This window comes from Drosophila navojoa, chromosome 2 (assembly GCF_054131105.1).
Source record: "Drosophila navojoa isolate 15081-1374.11 chromosome 2, UAZ_NAV_1.0, whole genome shotgun sequence".
Lineage (NCBI taxonomy): Eukaryota > Metazoa > Arthropoda > Insecta > Diptera > Drosophilidae > Drosophila > Drosophila navojoa.
Window position 1 is genome coordinate 5,966,019 of NC_142890.1, and position 17,978 is coordinate 5,983,996.

General features: G+C 42.5%; 3 protein-coding genes across 4 annotated transcripts; 1 reads left to right on the forward strand and 2 right to left on the reverse strand.

The window, feature by feature from the left end:
* Positions 1-1,219: 1,219 nt before the first annotated feature.
* LOC108659107 (uncharacterized) lies at positions 1,220-14,735 on the forward strand. 2 transcript variants are annotated; one of them, XM_030383572.2, is made up of 6 exons: positions 1,220-1,356; positions 1,919-2,099; positions 5,628-5,845; positions 11,845-12,076; positions 12,153-12,395; positions 12,473-14,735. In XM_030383572.2, exons 2-6 carry the CDS (start codon positions 2,060-2,062, stop codon positions 14,188-14,190), a joined length of 2,451 nt encoding a protein of 816 aa, XP_030239432.1. In that variant the 5' UTR covers positions 1,220-1,356; positions 1,919-2,059; the 3' UTR covers positions 14,191-14,735. The 2 variants fall into 2 exon arrangements, with proteins under 2 accessions (XP_030239432.1, XP_030239433.1); XM_030383573.2 differs by having other exon boundaries at positions 11,881-12,076.
* Positions 7,773-9,865, reverse strand: LOC108659543 (kinesin heavy chain). Its single transcript, XM_018112525.3, has 2 exons — positions 9,729-9,865; positions 7,773-9,660 (listed from the first exon to the last, which is right to left on the reverse strand). Exons 1-2 carry the CDS (start codon positions 9,729-9,731, stop codon positions 8,284-8,286), a joined length of 1,380 nt encoding a protein of 459 aa, XP_017968014.1. The 5' UTR covers positions 9,732-9,865; the 3' UTR covers positions 7,773-8,283.
* A 258-nt stretch (positions 14,736-14,993) lies between the features above and the next one.
* LOC108659539 (ATP-binding cassette sub-family G member 5) lies at positions 14,994-17,920 on the reverse strand. The gene is made up of 12 exons (XM_018112518.3): positions 17,832-17,920; positions 17,444-17,658; positions 17,237-17,345; positions 16,989-17,179; positions 16,790-16,934; positions 16,267-16,732; positions 16,089-16,206; positions 15,938-16,031; positions 15,743-15,881; positions 15,491-15,682; positions 15,243-15,429; positions 14,994-15,186 (listed from the first exon to the last, which is right to left on the reverse strand). The coding sequence occupies exons 2-12, from the start codon at positions 17,501-17,503 to the stop codon at positions 15,073-15,075; spliced, it is 1,815 nt and encodes a 604-aa protein (XP_017968007.1). The 5' UTR covers positions 17,504-17,658; positions 17,832-17,920; the 3' UTR covers positions 14,994-15,072.
* Positions 17,921-17,978: the final 58 nt, after the last annotated feature.

Genomic DNA, 17,978 nt, shown 5'->3' on the forward strand with positions numbered 1-17,978 from the left:
GCCTTTCCCACGCAGTTGGCCAACAGCATCGCGTGAGTCATAGCCTTTCTTTGCCGGGGATGACACAAAACGTAGGCCAAGCAAAATAAATTGAACATTTATTATGTTTTTCCATTTCTAGCCCTCTCTGCCCGACCTGCCGAAAAGCCGTTACACAATCATTGCAGCTGAACTCTGAACATGAGCCGAGAAATTAGACAGAAACAACAACAAAATATTGATGGGAAGCCCGTTGCAGGCGCAGCACATAGGATGGCTAATGCCCGCAGCCAAACGAGGCTGCTGCAAGTCAACAACCAGTCAACTCAGGCTCGTCTTCAGTTGACATTTTTTGTTGTCGTCTGTTTGTTTGCTTTCAGCTGCAGCTGCTTTGCTTTGTTGTTTTTCCGGCAGCCAACCTCAACTTTGAAATGCCAAGCTGTCAGTTTAGGGCCACACGGTGATGGACATTAGGCGTCGAGCCGCCTCTATTTTGTCTCATTTCTGTTGGCCAGATCAGAAACGGCAAACAAAAATGTTTTTTAAATAGCAACGCCCAGTAAGCGGAGATCTCTGCTAGATCTGCAGGCGTGCAAATTCCCACACTGCAACAAATGCCGCGCATTCCCCACACTACTTACCCATATACGCGAACCGGATTGCCGAGAGGCAGCAGCAGCAGCCGAAGCAGCAGCGGCAGCGGCAGAGGCAGCGCGACTTTTGCCCCGACACAAGCAGCAACAGCAGCAGCAGTCGTCGCAGCAGCAAGAGTAAATGACAATGCCGCGCCGCGCCATGACTAACTATGACATAATACCAGCGGAAGATGCAACCGACGCTTCAGCCTCAGCCTCAGCCTCAGCTTCAGTTGCAAGCCAAACAAACATTTTCTGTACATGTAATTGCAGGCGTCTTGCGGTGGGAGTGCGGTCATAAGCATGAATTGATGCTGCTGCTGCTGCTGCTGCTGCTGCTGCTGCTGTTGGTGATGTGGCCCTGTGGCTGCCGTCAGCTGACGTAAGTGAGTGACAAACGATGCCAAAATGCAACTGCAACAATAATGCAAACAACATGTCACACGGTGCGTATGCGTAATGTGCGTTAAGCAGGCGACACATGCGCCCAGCCAGACTCGAAGCTTGGCCAAAGCCGAAGCAGCAGCTTCTATGCTGCCAGCTGAGACGTCGCTGCTGCTGTCGACGTTGCTGCTGCCGACACTGTTGCTGCTGCCTCTGCCTTGGCTGCCTTGGCTGCTTCTGCTGATGGGGCCCAAGTGGTTTTTCCTTTCGCTTTCAGAAATCATTTCGCTTCGACAACGTAAACGATAAAGTCGCAAAACGCGCAACATTGCGCCTCGTCGTTGGCTCGTCTCGTGCGGTTCGTAGTTCAACTGTTGTGTTAAAATACACAAACAGTGACTGTCACTGTCACTGTGACTGTGACTGTTAGTGACTGTCAGTGACTGAGTGCTTTTTGTTAGTCTGCCTGTTTGCCCAGTCAACTGGCAAAGACGTCTGCAACGTTTCGCTGCACATTCTAAATGGCTTTTCCGTAGTTTTCGCACCTTGCGAAACACATTTTTACGCATTTACATACGAGCTCGGTTCGAAGCAAAAGAAAAAGAAGAAAAAGAAGAAAAAGAAGAAGAAGAAGAAGCGGCAGCCGCCGACAAGAAACTGAAATAGCAGAATTTTCGATTTGAACACTTTGTCGGCATTTTTTGCTTATTTTCTAGTTGAGCGCTGGCATGACAAACAGTTTCACATAATGAAAATGAATCGCTCGATGATTTTGTGTTAATTTTCCGAAAAAAAAGAATACATGAATAGCATAAAAACCGTAAAGCAAATACAAAAAGCTTTTAAAACATAATTGTGCGTTTTGTAATAATCGTATTTATATGATCTTTCTGCGTGTTGTGTTTGTTATCTGTTTACAGTGCATTCCATGTGAATATCTACTTTAACTAGCAGCTTAGGCACTTCGGATAATTCCCCCTCCTAACTTTGGATATTATAAATTACGCTTTCGGCTGTGGATATACGCCCCGATTTTGGATTAATTAACTACGAAAAGCGCCATGTCGACTATTAAATATCAAATGAGCGCACTTCTACTGGGTGAGTTGCTGGAAATAATCTATTTAAGAGACAAACTTAGATACAAAAAATATTTTTTTTATTTTTTTTTTATATAATTAGCAAATATTTTAATAATTTCAAATCCTTTAAGTTAGCAAGGTTTTTAGGAAAATGTTGTTTTTTTAACGGCAAAGCTATCAGATTTTTTTTTTATTTGGACAGAAATTCTCGAGAATTATCGAGAACGCATTTTTTCAAGGGGAAGGAATTTATTACGAATTATCGCGAATTATGATTTAGAGGGCTACAAATTATCGAGACTCGACTGTATATATTTATTTACAAATATTCAGTGGCTTATATTCAATTATAAAAACCGAAAAAAACGCTGCAGAATGAAAATATCAAAATTATATTCTTAGTTATTGTTCTAGAAACATAGAGAAGTTCTTAACTTTTATTTTTATTGTTTTCTTATTTGTTGTTGACTTAAAATCAATTAAATGATAATTTAGTTATCTAATCCAAATGGTTAACATAATAAAACAAATTTAATATTTTAAATAAACACATAATTCAAATGATTTTCTAATGACTATTATATTTTAAAAATAGAAAACAATTATAAATATTCACAAGTTTTTATGTTTAAAAATAAAAAGTATTGAAGGAAAAATTGAGTTAAGTAGTTGTAGGGAATTGGGAGGCCTCGTTAAATTTTCTTTCTTTCTTATTCTTTTTAGAATTTTTGTTTTAAAATTAATATACGTATATTTTTTTTTAAATGCTTTAAAATTTTGAAATTGTATATGATTTTAATTTTATATAAACCAACTAATTAATATGCGTATCTGTATATAAATAATTAGTAATTTATAAAATATGGTTGAAATTCTACCATTTATCTTTAATAAGAGCTTAAGCTTCATTGCAATAATTTCAAAAAATTTATTTCATGACCTTAAAGAATAGTTAACTTTTTATGTGAAAAAAAAAATTGATAAATAGATTTTTAATAGACCCTAAAAAGTGTAACAAAAAGTAGCTCGTCAGGTAATTCAGCCAGTCATTACGGCTTACCTAAACTTCCCCCGCACATTAAAGACACAGAACACATTTGAAGACTCATTGAAATCGCTTCCTGATGACAGAGATCATTTGGAACGTTAGCTCATTGGGCATGTATTGTATTGACCTTCTCTCTCAGTGGCTTTAATTACGCATTCCAACAATCACATCAAGCGGAGCTCATCTCCTCGCGATAATTAATTCGCATGATCATTAGCTGGGGCTGGCTTTGGCTCTTTAATCTTTCATAAGAGGAAATTATGCATGGACTCAAGGTCTGCACATTAACGTAACTGAGCATCAGTTTATGGGAATTTCTACAAATATTACCCGAGTCGCCCCTAAAAAAAGCATAAAATGCAATCAGTTATGAATTTTTGGCAAAAACAACAAAGACGCGGCCAATAGGTAAGATAAATAATTTGCCTTAAATGAATATTGGGTCAGAAATAATTATATGCGCATGTAAATCGTTTGAATGATCATTAAGTGGTAGAGATGACGCCCCACGGAAGCTGTCTGGGTCTGGGATTCAAATTGGTTTCGCCTGAGCTCGAGTTGAACAAAAGAGATGGGCCAACAGAAACCACAATTCCCGGAGTTGCTGCTGCCCAGTCATAGTTCACAAAGCCAAAGATTTCAAATGTCTGGGGAAAAAGTTTGTGGAATTGAAAATGAAATTCACTTTGAATTCAATGCGAATCTTCAAAGCCCAGGTCTTTCTCCCTCTCCTCTTCTCACCCCCACTCGTTCCGTCCCTCTCTCAATGCCTGTTATATACACCAAACGATGATTGCGCAATCCTCCAGCTAACGAATTTGACTGCAATTTGAGCCAAGGCGATTTGCGATTTGCATTGGTTCTGCAATTTCAAATTGCAATTGCTTTAATTGCGGCGAGCGCATCTTCCGTTTGCCATTCCACTCTGTCAGAACAGTGCCTGCAAAAAGTCTATTAACAGTGCCGGCCAAAAGTCGTCTTGCTAATTAAGTGTGGCACATGTGGCAATAGCATTTAGATGGTTTGCACTCTGAGTTATAAGAATAGATTCACAGAGGAGTTATGCTTAATACAGGAACAGTGGCTGCTAAACGACTGGCAACAGGGGCAAGTAAAGTTTGTAATGCAAATTAGAATACTACTTTTTTAATGATCTTTTATATAGTAAAATAAGTCTCCCTAGGTGAGGTCTTCAATATTTTATTGACAACAGTTACTGCAAAAAATCAGACAACACGCCCAATAAAAAGATATTTAAAGTAAATTGTATTAATTTAGTGCTTATATTTATATAATAGCATAAGGATTCATAGGAATTAATTGAAAACAGTACATGCAAAAAGTACGGCAATAACTAAAAAAAAAAAATCCCTAATATAATTAAGCTCAGCGTACGTAAAATTGCTTGTTAAACTAACAGCTACTAGAATGTAATAAAAGAGCTTTTTAAAGAAGTAGATAATAATATACTACTATATATAGTGCCTGTAAAAAGTCCACCTGCAGTATACATAAGAGGATTTTGAGCGTATCAAATGCCACAGTAGCTTTTAATGCAGCATATACTTACATTAACTAGGATATGATCTATAACATTTAAATGGGAATAGTGCCTGCAAAGAGTCGAGTCACCTTAAAGTCAACATGTAAGCATGACATTACTTGGCATTTTATATGTGCAAGTGGCGTTTAGTGTGAGATGTAGAAACTTTAAAGTAAACTAACCATAACAGTGCCTGCAAGAGCTGCAACCACAGTGCCAGCCAAAAAAAAAAAAAATGTCAAGGCAACTTGGATTTGGATGTAGCTTTTAGTATGTCATGTTGGAATTTGTCTCTATTAGAGTAGAGTCCATAGTAATTGATTGATAGTTGTGCCTGCCAAAAGTCTAGCAACAGTGCCATTCGATGGTAATTAAACATTTCACATATGTAAGTGGCTTTTAATGTATCATGTACTCCCATGTTGCCTGACATAGGTAATCCATAACATTTGATTGACATGACATTTTAATTGTCTGACCCTCATATTGGGATTCATATAGATGATTTTTGTTGTTGTTGTGGATTTGTGGCCAATTTGGTAGCTGAATTGACACAAGTGTACAAAATACACCAACAGCGCGCTGTGGGAATTTGCGGTTTTGAATCGTAATGACGTCTTTCTGTATCAAAAAGCCATCAATTGTCAAATAAAAACAAAAGCAAAAGCTTACAAAAACAACACACGCACACAGAACTTGGCCAGCCTTGAGCATCAGTTACATACACGCACACACACACACACACAGACATACACTACTCAGATACACGCATAAATCATGTGGCTCGTCTTGCAAGCGAAAGTGTTGCGAGTGCGCGAGCCACATTAAGATGAAGGTCAGCGGGGCAACCGAGCTGGCAGCCAGTGGTTGCTCCGGCGGTTGCACCACTTGAGTTTCCAATTTGTGTTCGAAAAGCTCACGATTTTGTTTTGTTTTCGTCTCGTTGATCTTTGCAGCCACCGCAATGGCCCTGCTGTGCGGCCAAGTGTTGGGGCAGGCCCAGCTGCTGGACGAGGACGAGGATGTCTTTGGCAGGCCCTGGCCCACCTACAGTCTGCAGAATATGCCCAAGACGCAGTTCACCTGCCGCGACAAGATACTTGGCGGCTACTATGCCGATCCTGAGACGCAGTGTCAGATGTTCCATGTCTGCGTCAAGCTGCCCGGAGTGGGGGTAAGTGTTAAACGATAGCTTAAAACAACAACTACAACAGCAACAACAACAACAGAGCATTGGCAGTTGAACTAATGATATAGATGGAGCATATATAAGTATGTACACATGTATGTAGTTATGTGTATGCACTGCTTATAGTGGGTATATAGGCTTTGTAGATTGTAAATATGTAAATATGAATGGATGGACTACAAAAGTTGGAGTAGTTTAAGGTTGATCACTACAATTTTTCCAAGGTTGTTAAGCGGTCTATGTATGCTCTATATAGGGGTTTATAATATAACATACATCTCGCACCAATATCATTTATAGTCTATATAGATTTTTCACATTTTTATCCATCTGAATTTTATAAAAATGTTGGAGTAAGGAATTATAAACATTTTTGAATCCGAATTGGGTTGAATTTGGTTTTTTTACCACATCTTATATTTTGTACATATGTTTATATAAATGAGCTTCAAATTAATTATTATTATAATATACATATATGTTGAACATTTTTAAAGTATAATTTTATCCATATGTAAATGTTTATAAAATTTTTGAATTAAAGCTTAAAAAATATTATTTTTTATTGTTAAGAAAGTTTTAGTTTTTCTTAAATTTGCCTTAAAAATATTAAATTAGATTTTAACAGTATAATAGAAAAATCAAATATAAGTATTAGTATTTCTTATTTTACATTTTTGATTAAAAACAAGTAAGAAGACTCTAGTCGAGACTGCTCGACTAGGAGATACCCTGAACCCTCAAAGCTGATATTCTTATCATTCTGCACTTCTTTTATGCACGCACACATACATTTACATGCATCCACCCTCACGCGCCCGCGCTCTGCTAACTGCGCAGTAAGCAGCGACTGCGCTTGGGCTGCGCTGCAGTGTGGGCAATAGTATGAGAATTTACTTGGTGAATAACTTCGTTTGTAAGCATACGATCTTAGTGAAATTTTCAGGGCGTAATAATATGGTCAAAATGTGTGTACATTCCAAAGCACAAGTCTCTAGTACTTGAAATACGTTTTTTACAAATTGGGGGCGAAGGGGGCGTGGTATCCAAAATCTGTTGATTACAAAATGTTTGTATTCTACATATATATATATACACAGTAAATCTGAAGTCTCTACATCTAATAGTACTCCGATGAGGCTCAAAAAACAAAATCAATTTTTCGATTATTCTCGATAAAAAAGTTATCGGATGAGTTATCGAAAAAATAAAGCAAACTCGTACTGCGTATGGTATACACGAGTATGCACACAAAATTTCAGCTCTCTAGCTTTTATATCTTCTGAGATCTCGGCGTTCATACGGACGGACGGACGGACGGACGGACAGACGGACAGACGGACAGGGCTATATCGACTCAGCTCATCGTGCTGATCAAGAATATATATACTTTGTGGGGTCTGCGATGATTCCTTCTGCCTGTTACATACTTTTACACAAAAACATTATACCCTGATTTCCCATTTTCAATGGGTTCAGGGTATAAAAAAGAAAAACTTCTAGAATGAAAAACTAGTAAAATTTTTTTTTCTCAGGGTATAATGTTTCTTACTTCTTAGATTCATTCATAAATTCCAAATAATCAATAATTCTTTAGCTGTAGGTGGGTAGTGTCGATTGTGTTTGCATACAAAAGAAACGTAAAATAAATAATGTGAGAGACATTTCTAGATTGCTCTGATTTTCCTCATGGTCAGAGCTCGACAATATACAAAATATGTAACTAATAGCTTTTTTACAGGGCATCTGCCAGTGTCATAAGCTCAGCAGTGTACCAGCATAATGTCTTCGCATAATGATTACAACTACACGCAAGTTATGGTGTAAACAATGGATTAACCAACAATCCACCACAACCTTCGGCCAAGAGAGCACTTGGCTTCGCCATCGAGATGCAGTCTAAATTCTTCGGTTGGTTTTCAACTTTTCACAGCATCAAATTGATCAAATTTTATTCGATACACGCGCACATTACGTTGTAAAATAGACGATTTGGAGTGGCCGCCATAGGGCCATAGGTATTCCGAAAGTCTTAGAGCTAAGAAGAGAGACGCAAAGACAAAACATCAACCATTTGTTAACTTGCGGGCGCGCTGAGTCGCTGTCAGTTGAAATGGCAAAGATGCACGGCTACATAGCAGATTGCCGTAGAGCCGAGTGCGGGAGGCGCACTGTCAAAGGGATGGGTGTGTGGGGGGTGTCAGGGTAGACGAGACTTCGTGACTGCCCAGGTTGCCAGCCGGTGTTGCTGTTGCAGCGGAACAGCATCTGCTGGCTGTTCGCTGACCTTTAAGTGCATAACATTAATTGCCTGCCACACATAGGGAGAGAGAGAGAGGGAGTGAGAGAGAGAGCTAGCTAGAGAGCAGCAGTGGAAGCGAGATACATTCAGACACATGGAGAGCGACAGAGAGTCGAGATATTTAACGTACAGATTGGCTATTGCTGCTCTCCAGCAGCTGCGTGCCATGCAGCTCCAGGTAGATGTCGTCCAGCACCTTCGATAGCTGCGCCTTTTGCTGCTGCTCCTGCAGTTGCTGCTCCCTGCGCTGATGTGTCCACAAGCTCTCAAACATATTCGAGTACTTGGCCAGCTTGCGCTTAAATGTGAGACGCTGCTGCCGCAGCTTCCTGTTGCTCTTCGCCAGCCTGTGATGCAGACGGTCCAGCATTTGGTCTTTCTGCTTCAGCTGCTCGCTATTCCGCTCGTGGCTGATGGCCAGCTGTGTGACAATTTGCCGCACTTCCAGCATCTCCTCGAGGCTGGCTTCCGCATCGGTCTTGATGTGCCGCAGCTTATCGGACAGCCAACTCGCCTGCATCTCCTCCTCGCCCACGAACGCCGTTGCCTGCTGCAGCTGGTGCAATGGGCTGATCTTGGTCTTGCATCGAGTGTAGCTGTTGCGTTGCTTCGGCAATTCGAACGCCAGCTGAATGCTGGCGTTGTTCCTCTTCAGCAACTCCAGCAGCTCTTCCAGCTGAAATTTGTAATCGCTGCCGTGCCAGAACTTCAGCCCGAACAGCATATTGCTCAGGCAATGCCATTTGCTGCGCTTCCGCACATAGAGCGCCTTCCAGACCTTGGCACAGTCCATGGCCATAATTGCATTGAATTGTGGATCCGGCGCAGCTGTATAATTGATAATCACAGTGCTCTCATCGCTGTCCAGTAAATCCTTCAGGATTTGCGTTAACCGTATGTTGTAGTACCTGATATGCGTTTTGGTATTGCTCGCCAGCGCGCTGATTATCCTCAGCAATGAGGCCATGGGCGTGTGCAGTTGCAGCATCATCTCCGACTGATCGACGGCCGTCAAATGGACCAGTTGGATGCTGCCATTGAGATGCAGCGATCGATCCAGATTGGTTTGCCTCACGCAAATGGTGAATAGCGCATAGGGATAGTCATCGGTGGACGTGGCATCATCCGATTGCTGCTGCAGCTGCCCAATGACCTTCTCTATATACGCATAGACCTCATTGGGCGAGGCGACAAAGTGCTCCTCCTCTGTGTCCGTTAAGTGCTCCCTTGCCACAAGCTGTTGCATATGACTAATGGCTATGTTGATCTCCATCGCCACCTCCATGCTGTAAACGTGGCCGAATAGCTCACACAGAATGCGATCCACCACGTCCACTTTGCTGCTACGTTTCTCGCCAATTGGCCAATGGCCATAGCTGAATATGGTGCTGGCTGTGCCCTTGAACACATCGTCCAGTACACTCGATGCGGCCTCCTCACACACATCGGCTTGCTGTTGACTGAGCTCAGTCAGTTTGCGAAATAGATACATGTTTGCCTATCGTAAAGGAATCGGGCATTGAGCATCGTGCAGCGATTGGCCAGCATTGCCGGCATTGCTCTTACCATGCTTAACGAAGTAAATAATGCCCAAGTCACAATGGTGCGGGTTTTGAACTATATAAGTACTATACATATGGATTTTGAGTTGTCAATTAGCCTACTATTCTATAAATGTGGCTGTATATGTGCACACACACACATTCATCGAGAACACGTTCACTTCGCCTCAATTAACGGCCAAAATGTGTGCAGCAGCATCATCTGGTGGCAACTGCCGCAGCCGGATACCAATTCAAATGCCAAGTGCCACAAAGCACAAGTAGAAGTAGTAGTGGAAGAAGAAGAGGCAGACGTAGCGATAAAAAACATACGACAAATGCCAAAGTTCGCCTACGGCCTTTGGCTTGTTAAAGTCGAAACCTTGCCACGGCTCTTCCAACTATTGTCACGATATGCACCATGCGACATCGCTGACTCTCACATCGCTGACTATGACCGGGCCAGCTGATATTATATCTTTGACTTGAGATAGCCTTTATACTATATAGTAGTGGGACGTGTCTAGAATAAAATGTATATAAAGTGTTTTATATGAGTTAAATATATATTGTTAGGATTCATGTAATATTCCGAGACACAGATTCCAATCGGATTTGAATACGATATGATATGATAAGATATATCGTATACAATATTAATAATGATAATAACGTATTTTATATACATGAAAAATAAATATAATATATATATTTCTTAAACAGGTATATGCAAAGATATTTATATTTATATATAAAAGAACATACATATACATATACATATACATATATAAAGATTCATTTTCTAGGCCTTTACATACGCTACGTCCGAGTTGAGCTGTTTTTATATAGACTCTAGAAGATTATGAAGTTTCTAGATTCTCTAGTCTTTTACTGCATACTTTGTGTATTACTTTGTGTATATGTAAGTATGTAGAAGTTCATGGGAATGAATAGATAGGCACCCAGATATATGTAAGCATGTAGAAGTCCATGAGAATGAATGGTTGGGCACCCAGATTTACACACATGGGCTAGAGCAACATAGCTCGATAGCGTCATCAATAATATGTTAGCTAGGTCAATATTTATTTTTACAATTATTATTTATTATTTCCACACCTTAAGCAAACACTATTTATTTTACAATTAAATGGCAAATCTTGTTAAATGTTTCAACAGCTGGCTGTTATAAATAACTTAAACCGCTTTTGAAATATAATTATGGAAAATAGTATCAATTTTGCTGGGTCATCGCTTAGTTTTATAATTTATAAATCATTCAAGGCTGTTGCTATTTTTGATAACTATAATTCAACAGTTATTTAATTTAACAACAAGTCATAATATTGGTATTCAATGTAATTTTCTCTATGATTAAAAATGCGTGAAAATAATTTTATAAATTATGACACATTAATAGATATGAGGAAGATGAGAAGATAAGTCATTTCCGTTGCCTATTTGTTTACCTTTTGGTTTCCATAAATGCGTTATTTTCTTTAAATTATAGATAGGAAATCTAGCAAATAATACTAATGATATATTTCCTATCAAGAGAAGAAGTAACGAATTTTAAATAAAGGTGCCATTTTTGTTTTATTTGCAAAAATAATTAATATTTCATACTTTGCCATCCATTATTTTTTGGAAACTTCATGAAGCTGGCATTTCGAGAAAGAGTTGTATCAGACTTTCAGCATTATAATTATACTCAGAAAATTTTTTTTTTAGATCTTTCGTCTAGAAAATTTAAATTGCACACCTTCAGAGAATATATTTTTTCAGGATTTTTAATTTATTCCATACGTGCAAAATTTTTATCCGGTTTTACGTATTTTTTATTTTTTATATAAATAATATATTTTTTTTTTTTGGTTTCTTGAGTACGAATTTTTATGTCTGCTATCCCTTTATAATTTTAAGCTCATATATTAATATTAAGAAAATGTTTATATGTAAATATTTCTATTTATTTAATTTGCTGTTGTTGTTATTGTTGTTGTTAATCAAACAAGAAATTAACAATTAGAAAGGAAACCAAAAATTGCTTATTAACTAATTTCGCCCACTTATCAAATTGAATCTTGCATGTTGATCTGGTTATGTGCTTTTGCTGTTAATGCGGCTAACTGTTTGCGCAGCTCTCACATCGAAGAGTTAATTCGTTTGTCCAACAGGTGCAGGACTATCGCTTCCTCTGCCCAAACAGCACGGCCTTCGATCAGGAGCTGCAGATCTGCGCCAACTGGGCGGACGTCGATTGCGACAAGTCCACGTCGCTCTATCTGAACGATTTGTATCGCTCGGTGGACGAGAGCAAGAGCGTTAATCAGGAGGATGAGTCCACCTTCCATTTGCAGCGCGCCGAAAGTGGTAGATAATGATCCAATTATGTTGTCTTATCCATTATCGTAGCGATCCCATTATACACGACTTGACCTGATTGCAGGTGATGTGCGTCGCTCCAAGGAGAATCGCGTCGATCAAAAGTCGCGCCCCAGACATAATTATGCGGTGACTGCTTCCAGTTCCAATGCGGACAATGCGCCGACAACCAAACGACCCATCACTAGCTATTATACGCCCACGACAACCACGACCACAACAACAACAACCACGGAACGTAACTACTACAATAACAATAACAACAACTACAACAACAACAACAACAACTACAACGACGACTCAAAGCGTAAGTTAACAAACAATGGAATCTTCAAATTTATTACACAAATTAATCACGCTCTTGTCTCTCGCTGGCATCCACAGAAGACATCGATGATATCTTTAAAGGTTCCCACAGCTCGCACTTCTTTGCCAATCGGCATGGCGGGCGCGAATTTGACGAGGAGCCGCCGCGTCCCAGGCCCAACGACTTCAACGATTACAATCGCAAGACCACTGAGGCGGCTAGCAAGACGCGTGTTACGCCCACACGTGGCCAGCGCACCAGCCAGAGTCCCAGTGCCAGTGCAGGCACCAGCACCACAGTTGCTCCCTCAACGAAATCCGTGAAGAAGATAACGCTGCATGCTTCCTTCAATACAGGCTTCCAGGACTATACGCAGCACTACAAGTCGACCACGCCCAGCACCTTGGCGCCCACAGCGAGCACCACACCGCGCCTGGGCAGCGGCATCACCAGCCGCTTCAGCTTCGGCTCCAATGACTATCAGACCCAGGAGCGCATCCAGCCAACCACATATAATCCGAACAATGGTTTTCGCTACAAGAGCACGGAGCAGCCGTCCAGCTCGACCAAGCTGACGGGCAAGAACGCCCAGGACTTTGACAAGGAGACCACCAGACGACACAAGCCCACTGTGTCGGCACGCAAGCAGAAACTCGGCCCGCAGGAGTCGAACTACATCAATCACAACGAGTTCGCTGAGCTGGCCAAGCCGCAGCCATTCCAGGCCAACCAAGGTGCAGCCCGGAAGCCCGCCCAGCTGGAGCCGCAGTATCAACGGCCTCGCTCCCAATCAACCGCACAGCAGCTGACGCGCGTGGGCAGCCAGGAGCCGTCGCCATTCAAGTCCTCGTCGAGCGGCTCTGCCTCCAATGCCAAGCCGCGCGCCTTCACCAGCCGCGGCAGCATCACCTACAAGGCGACCACCCAGCGCTATGCCGACGATGAGTTCTACTATCCGACCACCACCAGCACTGCGAATCCCAGCAAGAAGTTGTCCACGCAGGCCTTGAGGGATGCCTTTACGCCCACCACCTTCAAGCCGACGACGTACAAGAAGGCCTACGAGCAGAGCTTCTATCAGGTGCAGCAAACGCAGCGCCCCAGCCAGAGTCCGAGCTCCAAGAGGACGACGGCTGTGACGCCTGCGCTGCCCACCACAGCCAATCCGTACGCCAATATAGATGAGGATGACGGACAGTACCATCCGGAGCTGTATGAGAGTGATTTCCCACGCAACCGCTTCAAGTTTCTGCGCAATCGATCAACTACCAGCCCCACGACCTCCACGAGCACCACCAGCGCTCCCGTCTCGAGCAGGCAGCCGCATGGGTTTCAGCAGGCGCACAGCCACCTGAGGAGCCAGCAGCAGTCCGCCTATCAGAAGCAGCATGAGCAGGAGCAATCGGATCTGAGCGACGAGGATGAGCTCTTCAAGACGGCACAATCGCTCAACTTTGGCGCTGCCAGCATCAATAAGCTACGCGCTGATATCTACAAGGCGGAGAAGACCTCGCAGCAGTATAACTCCCAGTACAGTCCACAGTTGGCGCCATCTAGTCCGAAGACGACCGCCCAGGTGACCAGCTCCACCACAACATCAACGACAAGCACTACAACCACAACAAGACGCCCCACAACAAGCACAACGAAAGCGACAACAACAACAACCACCACCAGCTCTCTGGTGGAGTCTAAGAAATCGGCCAAGAGCAAAAAGGAGGACAAGAAGAGCAAGCGGCCGCCATATGCCGACGAGGATACCAGCTACGACTACGCCTACTACGACACGGCCTGAGCTCCAGCTCAGCAGCAGCATCGGCATACGCCCAGCTCAGCTCAGCCTAGCCCAGTCCCCAAACTACATAGCCCTTAATTTGTATGCCTTCATCGCAAACTAACAATGTTAGCACACACACTTGAATCCTCTCCAGCAGCAACTATATAGGTGCCACAGTATTTTATATATACGTATACACAAATCAAAATAACTTCCCGTTTAGATTCAGCTATTGCTCGCATTTTTTCATCGTCTTCGGCTATTCGTGGCCTCTGAATACCCATTAACACTCGCGTACATTCATTCAATCAGATGCGTTCGTTCTAATGAATTTCCATGCGTGTATCTAGTTATTTAAATAAAACAAACATATTTTTAGTCGTTAGACAATTGTTAAACTGAGAAAAAAAGCGAAAACTTAAAACACGTTTTGAAGTTCAGCTGCTAAAATTGAAATGAAAAATTTCTATTCATGAATTTGTATTTGTAATGTTTTTCGATTGTATTCATTGCGAAATTTATATTAATTTTAAGTTTTCTTGTAAATAAAATGATAAATAATAGTTTGTTGTGAATTTTTACTGGCTGGCATTCGAATTGAGCGCCCACGCTCAGAGCTTTTATTATCGATAAGGTTGAAGACCAGCTTAAAGTGACTATGCAGCTCCCACTTATCGATGCTTGCTGTTAAATATGTTATCGAGGGCTTACGGACCGATCGACTTGAGCTACTTCAGCCCTGACTTATCGGTTCTAGCTGTAAGCAGACAAAACTCGACAGTGCAGCCCTGCAGGGCGCAAATTCAAATTCTTTTGATGTGTGCTTATTATGTTTTTATTAATTAAATCTTAAAAATCATATAAATTAGGTGAGTGCTGCGCAAATTTAAATTTATATGCTTAGTCTTTAAATTTTTGACGCACGCAACGCGGCATAGGGAACAAATAGAGCAGCATATTGAAAGCCGCCAAGCCCACTGCGAAAGCACAAGACGCAGCGACATCAATTGTTTCCTGAAATACGAAAATATGTTTAAGAACAGAAGGATATGGCATGCTGCTGGACTTACATCTGGATCTGGTAGGCCCAAGCGCTCGTGCATAAAGTCTGTGGGCTTCGGACATATAACAGAGGCGGTGGGTGTGCAGTTGAGCTTGCGTGTCTGAAAGGCGATGCTGTGCAGCAGCGAAGAGGCGTAACGCGTATGCGTGCCCTTGGTATTGTCCTGCAGCCAGGGCTGCAAGCCCTTAAACGAGCTGCAATTAGAATATTTTATTAGATATAGCTTTACTTTTGATTGCAAATCTAAGAACTTGCCGCACTGTGCCGCTGGCCAGGGCAATGCTGATGACCAGCACGTAGGTCACTGCTATGGCTGCATTGAAGGGCACCTTGACCACCAGCAAGAATGATATGGTCATTTGCTCGGCCAGCACGTAGCTGGACCAAAGGGCCACAAAGAGATAGGCGAACACGGTGCCATTATTGAACTTTGAATCCAAGAGAAGGCTATGAAGAAATCACTAATTAGGATTTATACATACACTACTTGTAAACTAAATCTCTTACGGATAGATAACACAGCTAGCCAAAACTGAAGACACCGCTGAGAAAGGTATGGAAACGGAGTTGTAGGATAGCAGTAGCGTAGTGCCCGTGTAAAGACCTTCTGGAGTATCCTGGGAGAGCTTTTTGCGCCAAATGGGAACTGTAAATGGAAGAAAAATTAAGTCGGGCTTTTAAAGATTTGCTTACCAAACTTACACAAGGTTATGGTGGTCAAAATGCCACAGCCATAGGATAGACCAAGTATATTCAATATCATGCTGTTTCTTGTAAAGAAGCCACTGGCATCGTCCTGCGGGAGAAGAGTATATAAGAGAGGGACTCCTTAAAAGCAAAGCTCAATACCCACGCTAAGATTCGTATAGAAAGCCCACAAAATAGCCATTGATATGGGCAACAGGAGCAGGCGAAGGAAGAGCGTCTTCATGCCCACCACGCCGCAAGAGAATGTGGAAGCCAAAAGTTTTCTAAAAGAAAGAGTTTGGGATCAAAAGCATTTCTAATAAAACTCAAATTCCTCTCCTTACAAATACAGCATGATCCAAACTTTGAGCTCGCCGGGCTTGCCATAGGCTAGAGGCACCTTGCCCGAGCCCATGTTGTTCAGCGGCGCATCGGAAATGGGCGTCTCTCTGGAGAAGCGCTCCACCAGTGCCTCAATCTGCTGGCTGGACTCGAGAAAACGATCGCGACTGCGGCGATCGACAGTGGAGAGACACAGATAATACATGAGAGGATTCTCCAGCTGCGGACAGGGAAAGCCAATGGCATGGAAGTACTCCAGCATGGCACGAGTGCCGCCCGAGTAGACAACGCCGCCCAGGCATAGGAACAGCGCACGATCCAAAAAGGGGAAGACATCAGAGCGTGGCTTCTCCAGTGACAACAAAATGCCGCAGCCTGTCTTCTTGGCCGTGTTTGAGAGTATGGAGATGAGCAGATAGGCACTGAGAGGATCCAGACCTTGAGTGGGCTCATCCAGCAGCAGCATGACTGAAAATAACGAGAGCTAAGCTCCGCTGCAAATGTTTGAGTAGCTGTAAAACTCACCTGGATCTCGGACCAACTGTATGCCAATGGCCAGGCGTCTGGCCTCGCTTATATTCAGATACTCCACGCGCTTGTGCGCCACCTGCGAGAGCGCTAAATCCGCCAGCACTTGACGCACCTTGGAACTCTTTAGATACCCACGGAGCTGGAATTAAACAAAGGCTGTAAGTCATGTCTAATCAATGTATTTTGCACCTACAATGGTGGGCGTGTAGTGCAATGTTTGAGCCACTGTTAAGCCTGGCACAAAGGTGCAGGATTGTGTCACATAGCCGCAACGTTGCTGGAAGAGCGCTTTGCTCAGCGGCGAGCCATTGAGCAGCACCTGGCCACGAGTGGCGCCATCCGCACGCCTTGCAATAACATCCAGCAGAGCTCGTTTGCCGCTGCCTAAAAAAAAACGGATTTCTTTAAAATGCCACAAACATGAGCAGCTCATTCACCTACCCTTTGAGCCCAGTATGGCCATCACCTCTCCGCTGTGCACGGTCAGGTTGACGCCTTTGAGCACCAGAGCTGAGTTGCCGGCACCATTGAAACAGCCACCACCGTCCACCTATACAGATAGTGAATGTGGAAGAGAGAGAGAGAGAGAGAGAACAAACAAAAGACTTCAATGTTTATGCTTGTTTGAGAGGCTTCCAGTGCACTTGCCTCGGTGGTGTGGAATATGTTATGCGCTTCCAGTACGTAGTCGCTGCCGATCATTTTCATAGCCAACACAATAACAACTCTCCAGAGCAGCAAACAGCTTTGTTTGTTATTCTTCTGCTCTATGCCTCACACTCTGTACGCCGTTAAGAGCGGCTCAAAGAACAAACACTGGCTGGAAGTAAACAGTGCACAAGCGCACTGGAATGAGAGTCGTGCTGAGAGAGGGAGAAACACAGAGAGAACGCGTTAGCTGCTTTAATTTTATTTGGAATCTTTTACGGAACTCGTTAACAGCAATTGCACTTCTTAAATATACTTTATTCTGTTACATTATTTATTTATTTATTTTAATGGTATTTGCACACTTTATACTTAAATTTAAACACACCAAGAAAATATTTATTTATGTTAGCTGCGAATCAGCCGCGAACACGTCTAGTCCAAGCGAGCGCAGAATTCCAACTGAAGTTGTTGCTGGCATTGCGATCGGCACAAAGCAGTAGCTCTTCCTATTGGAAGTTTAAGCGTTGGCAGC

Bases quoted from the DNA above. Each gene is read 5' to 3' on its own strand.
- LOC108659107 (XM_030383572.2), top strand. From the start codon at position 2,060: ATGTCGACTATTAAATATCAAATGAGCGCACTTCTACTGG. The intron at 2,100-5,627 runs GTGAGTTGCTGG...TGATCTTTGCAG, and splicing joins AATGAGCGCACTTCTACTGG to CCACCGCAATGGCCCTGCTG. The intron at 12,077-12,152 runs GTAGATAATGAT...ACCTGATTGCAG, and splicing joins TTTGCAGCGCGCCGAAAGTG to GTGATGTGCGTCGCTCCAAG.
- LOC108659539 (XM_018112518.3), bottom strand. From the start codon at position 17,503: ATGAAAATGATCGGCAGCGACTACGTACTGGAAGCGCATAACATATTC. The intron at 17,180-17,236 runs GTAGGTGAATGA...GTTTTTTTTTAG, and splicing joins GGCCATACTGGGCTCAAAGG to GCAGCGGCAAACGAGCTCTG. The intron at 15,882-15,937 runs GTAAGTTTGGTA...TTCCATTTACAG, and splicing joins TTTGACCACCATAACCTTGT to TTCCCATTTGGCGCAAAAAG.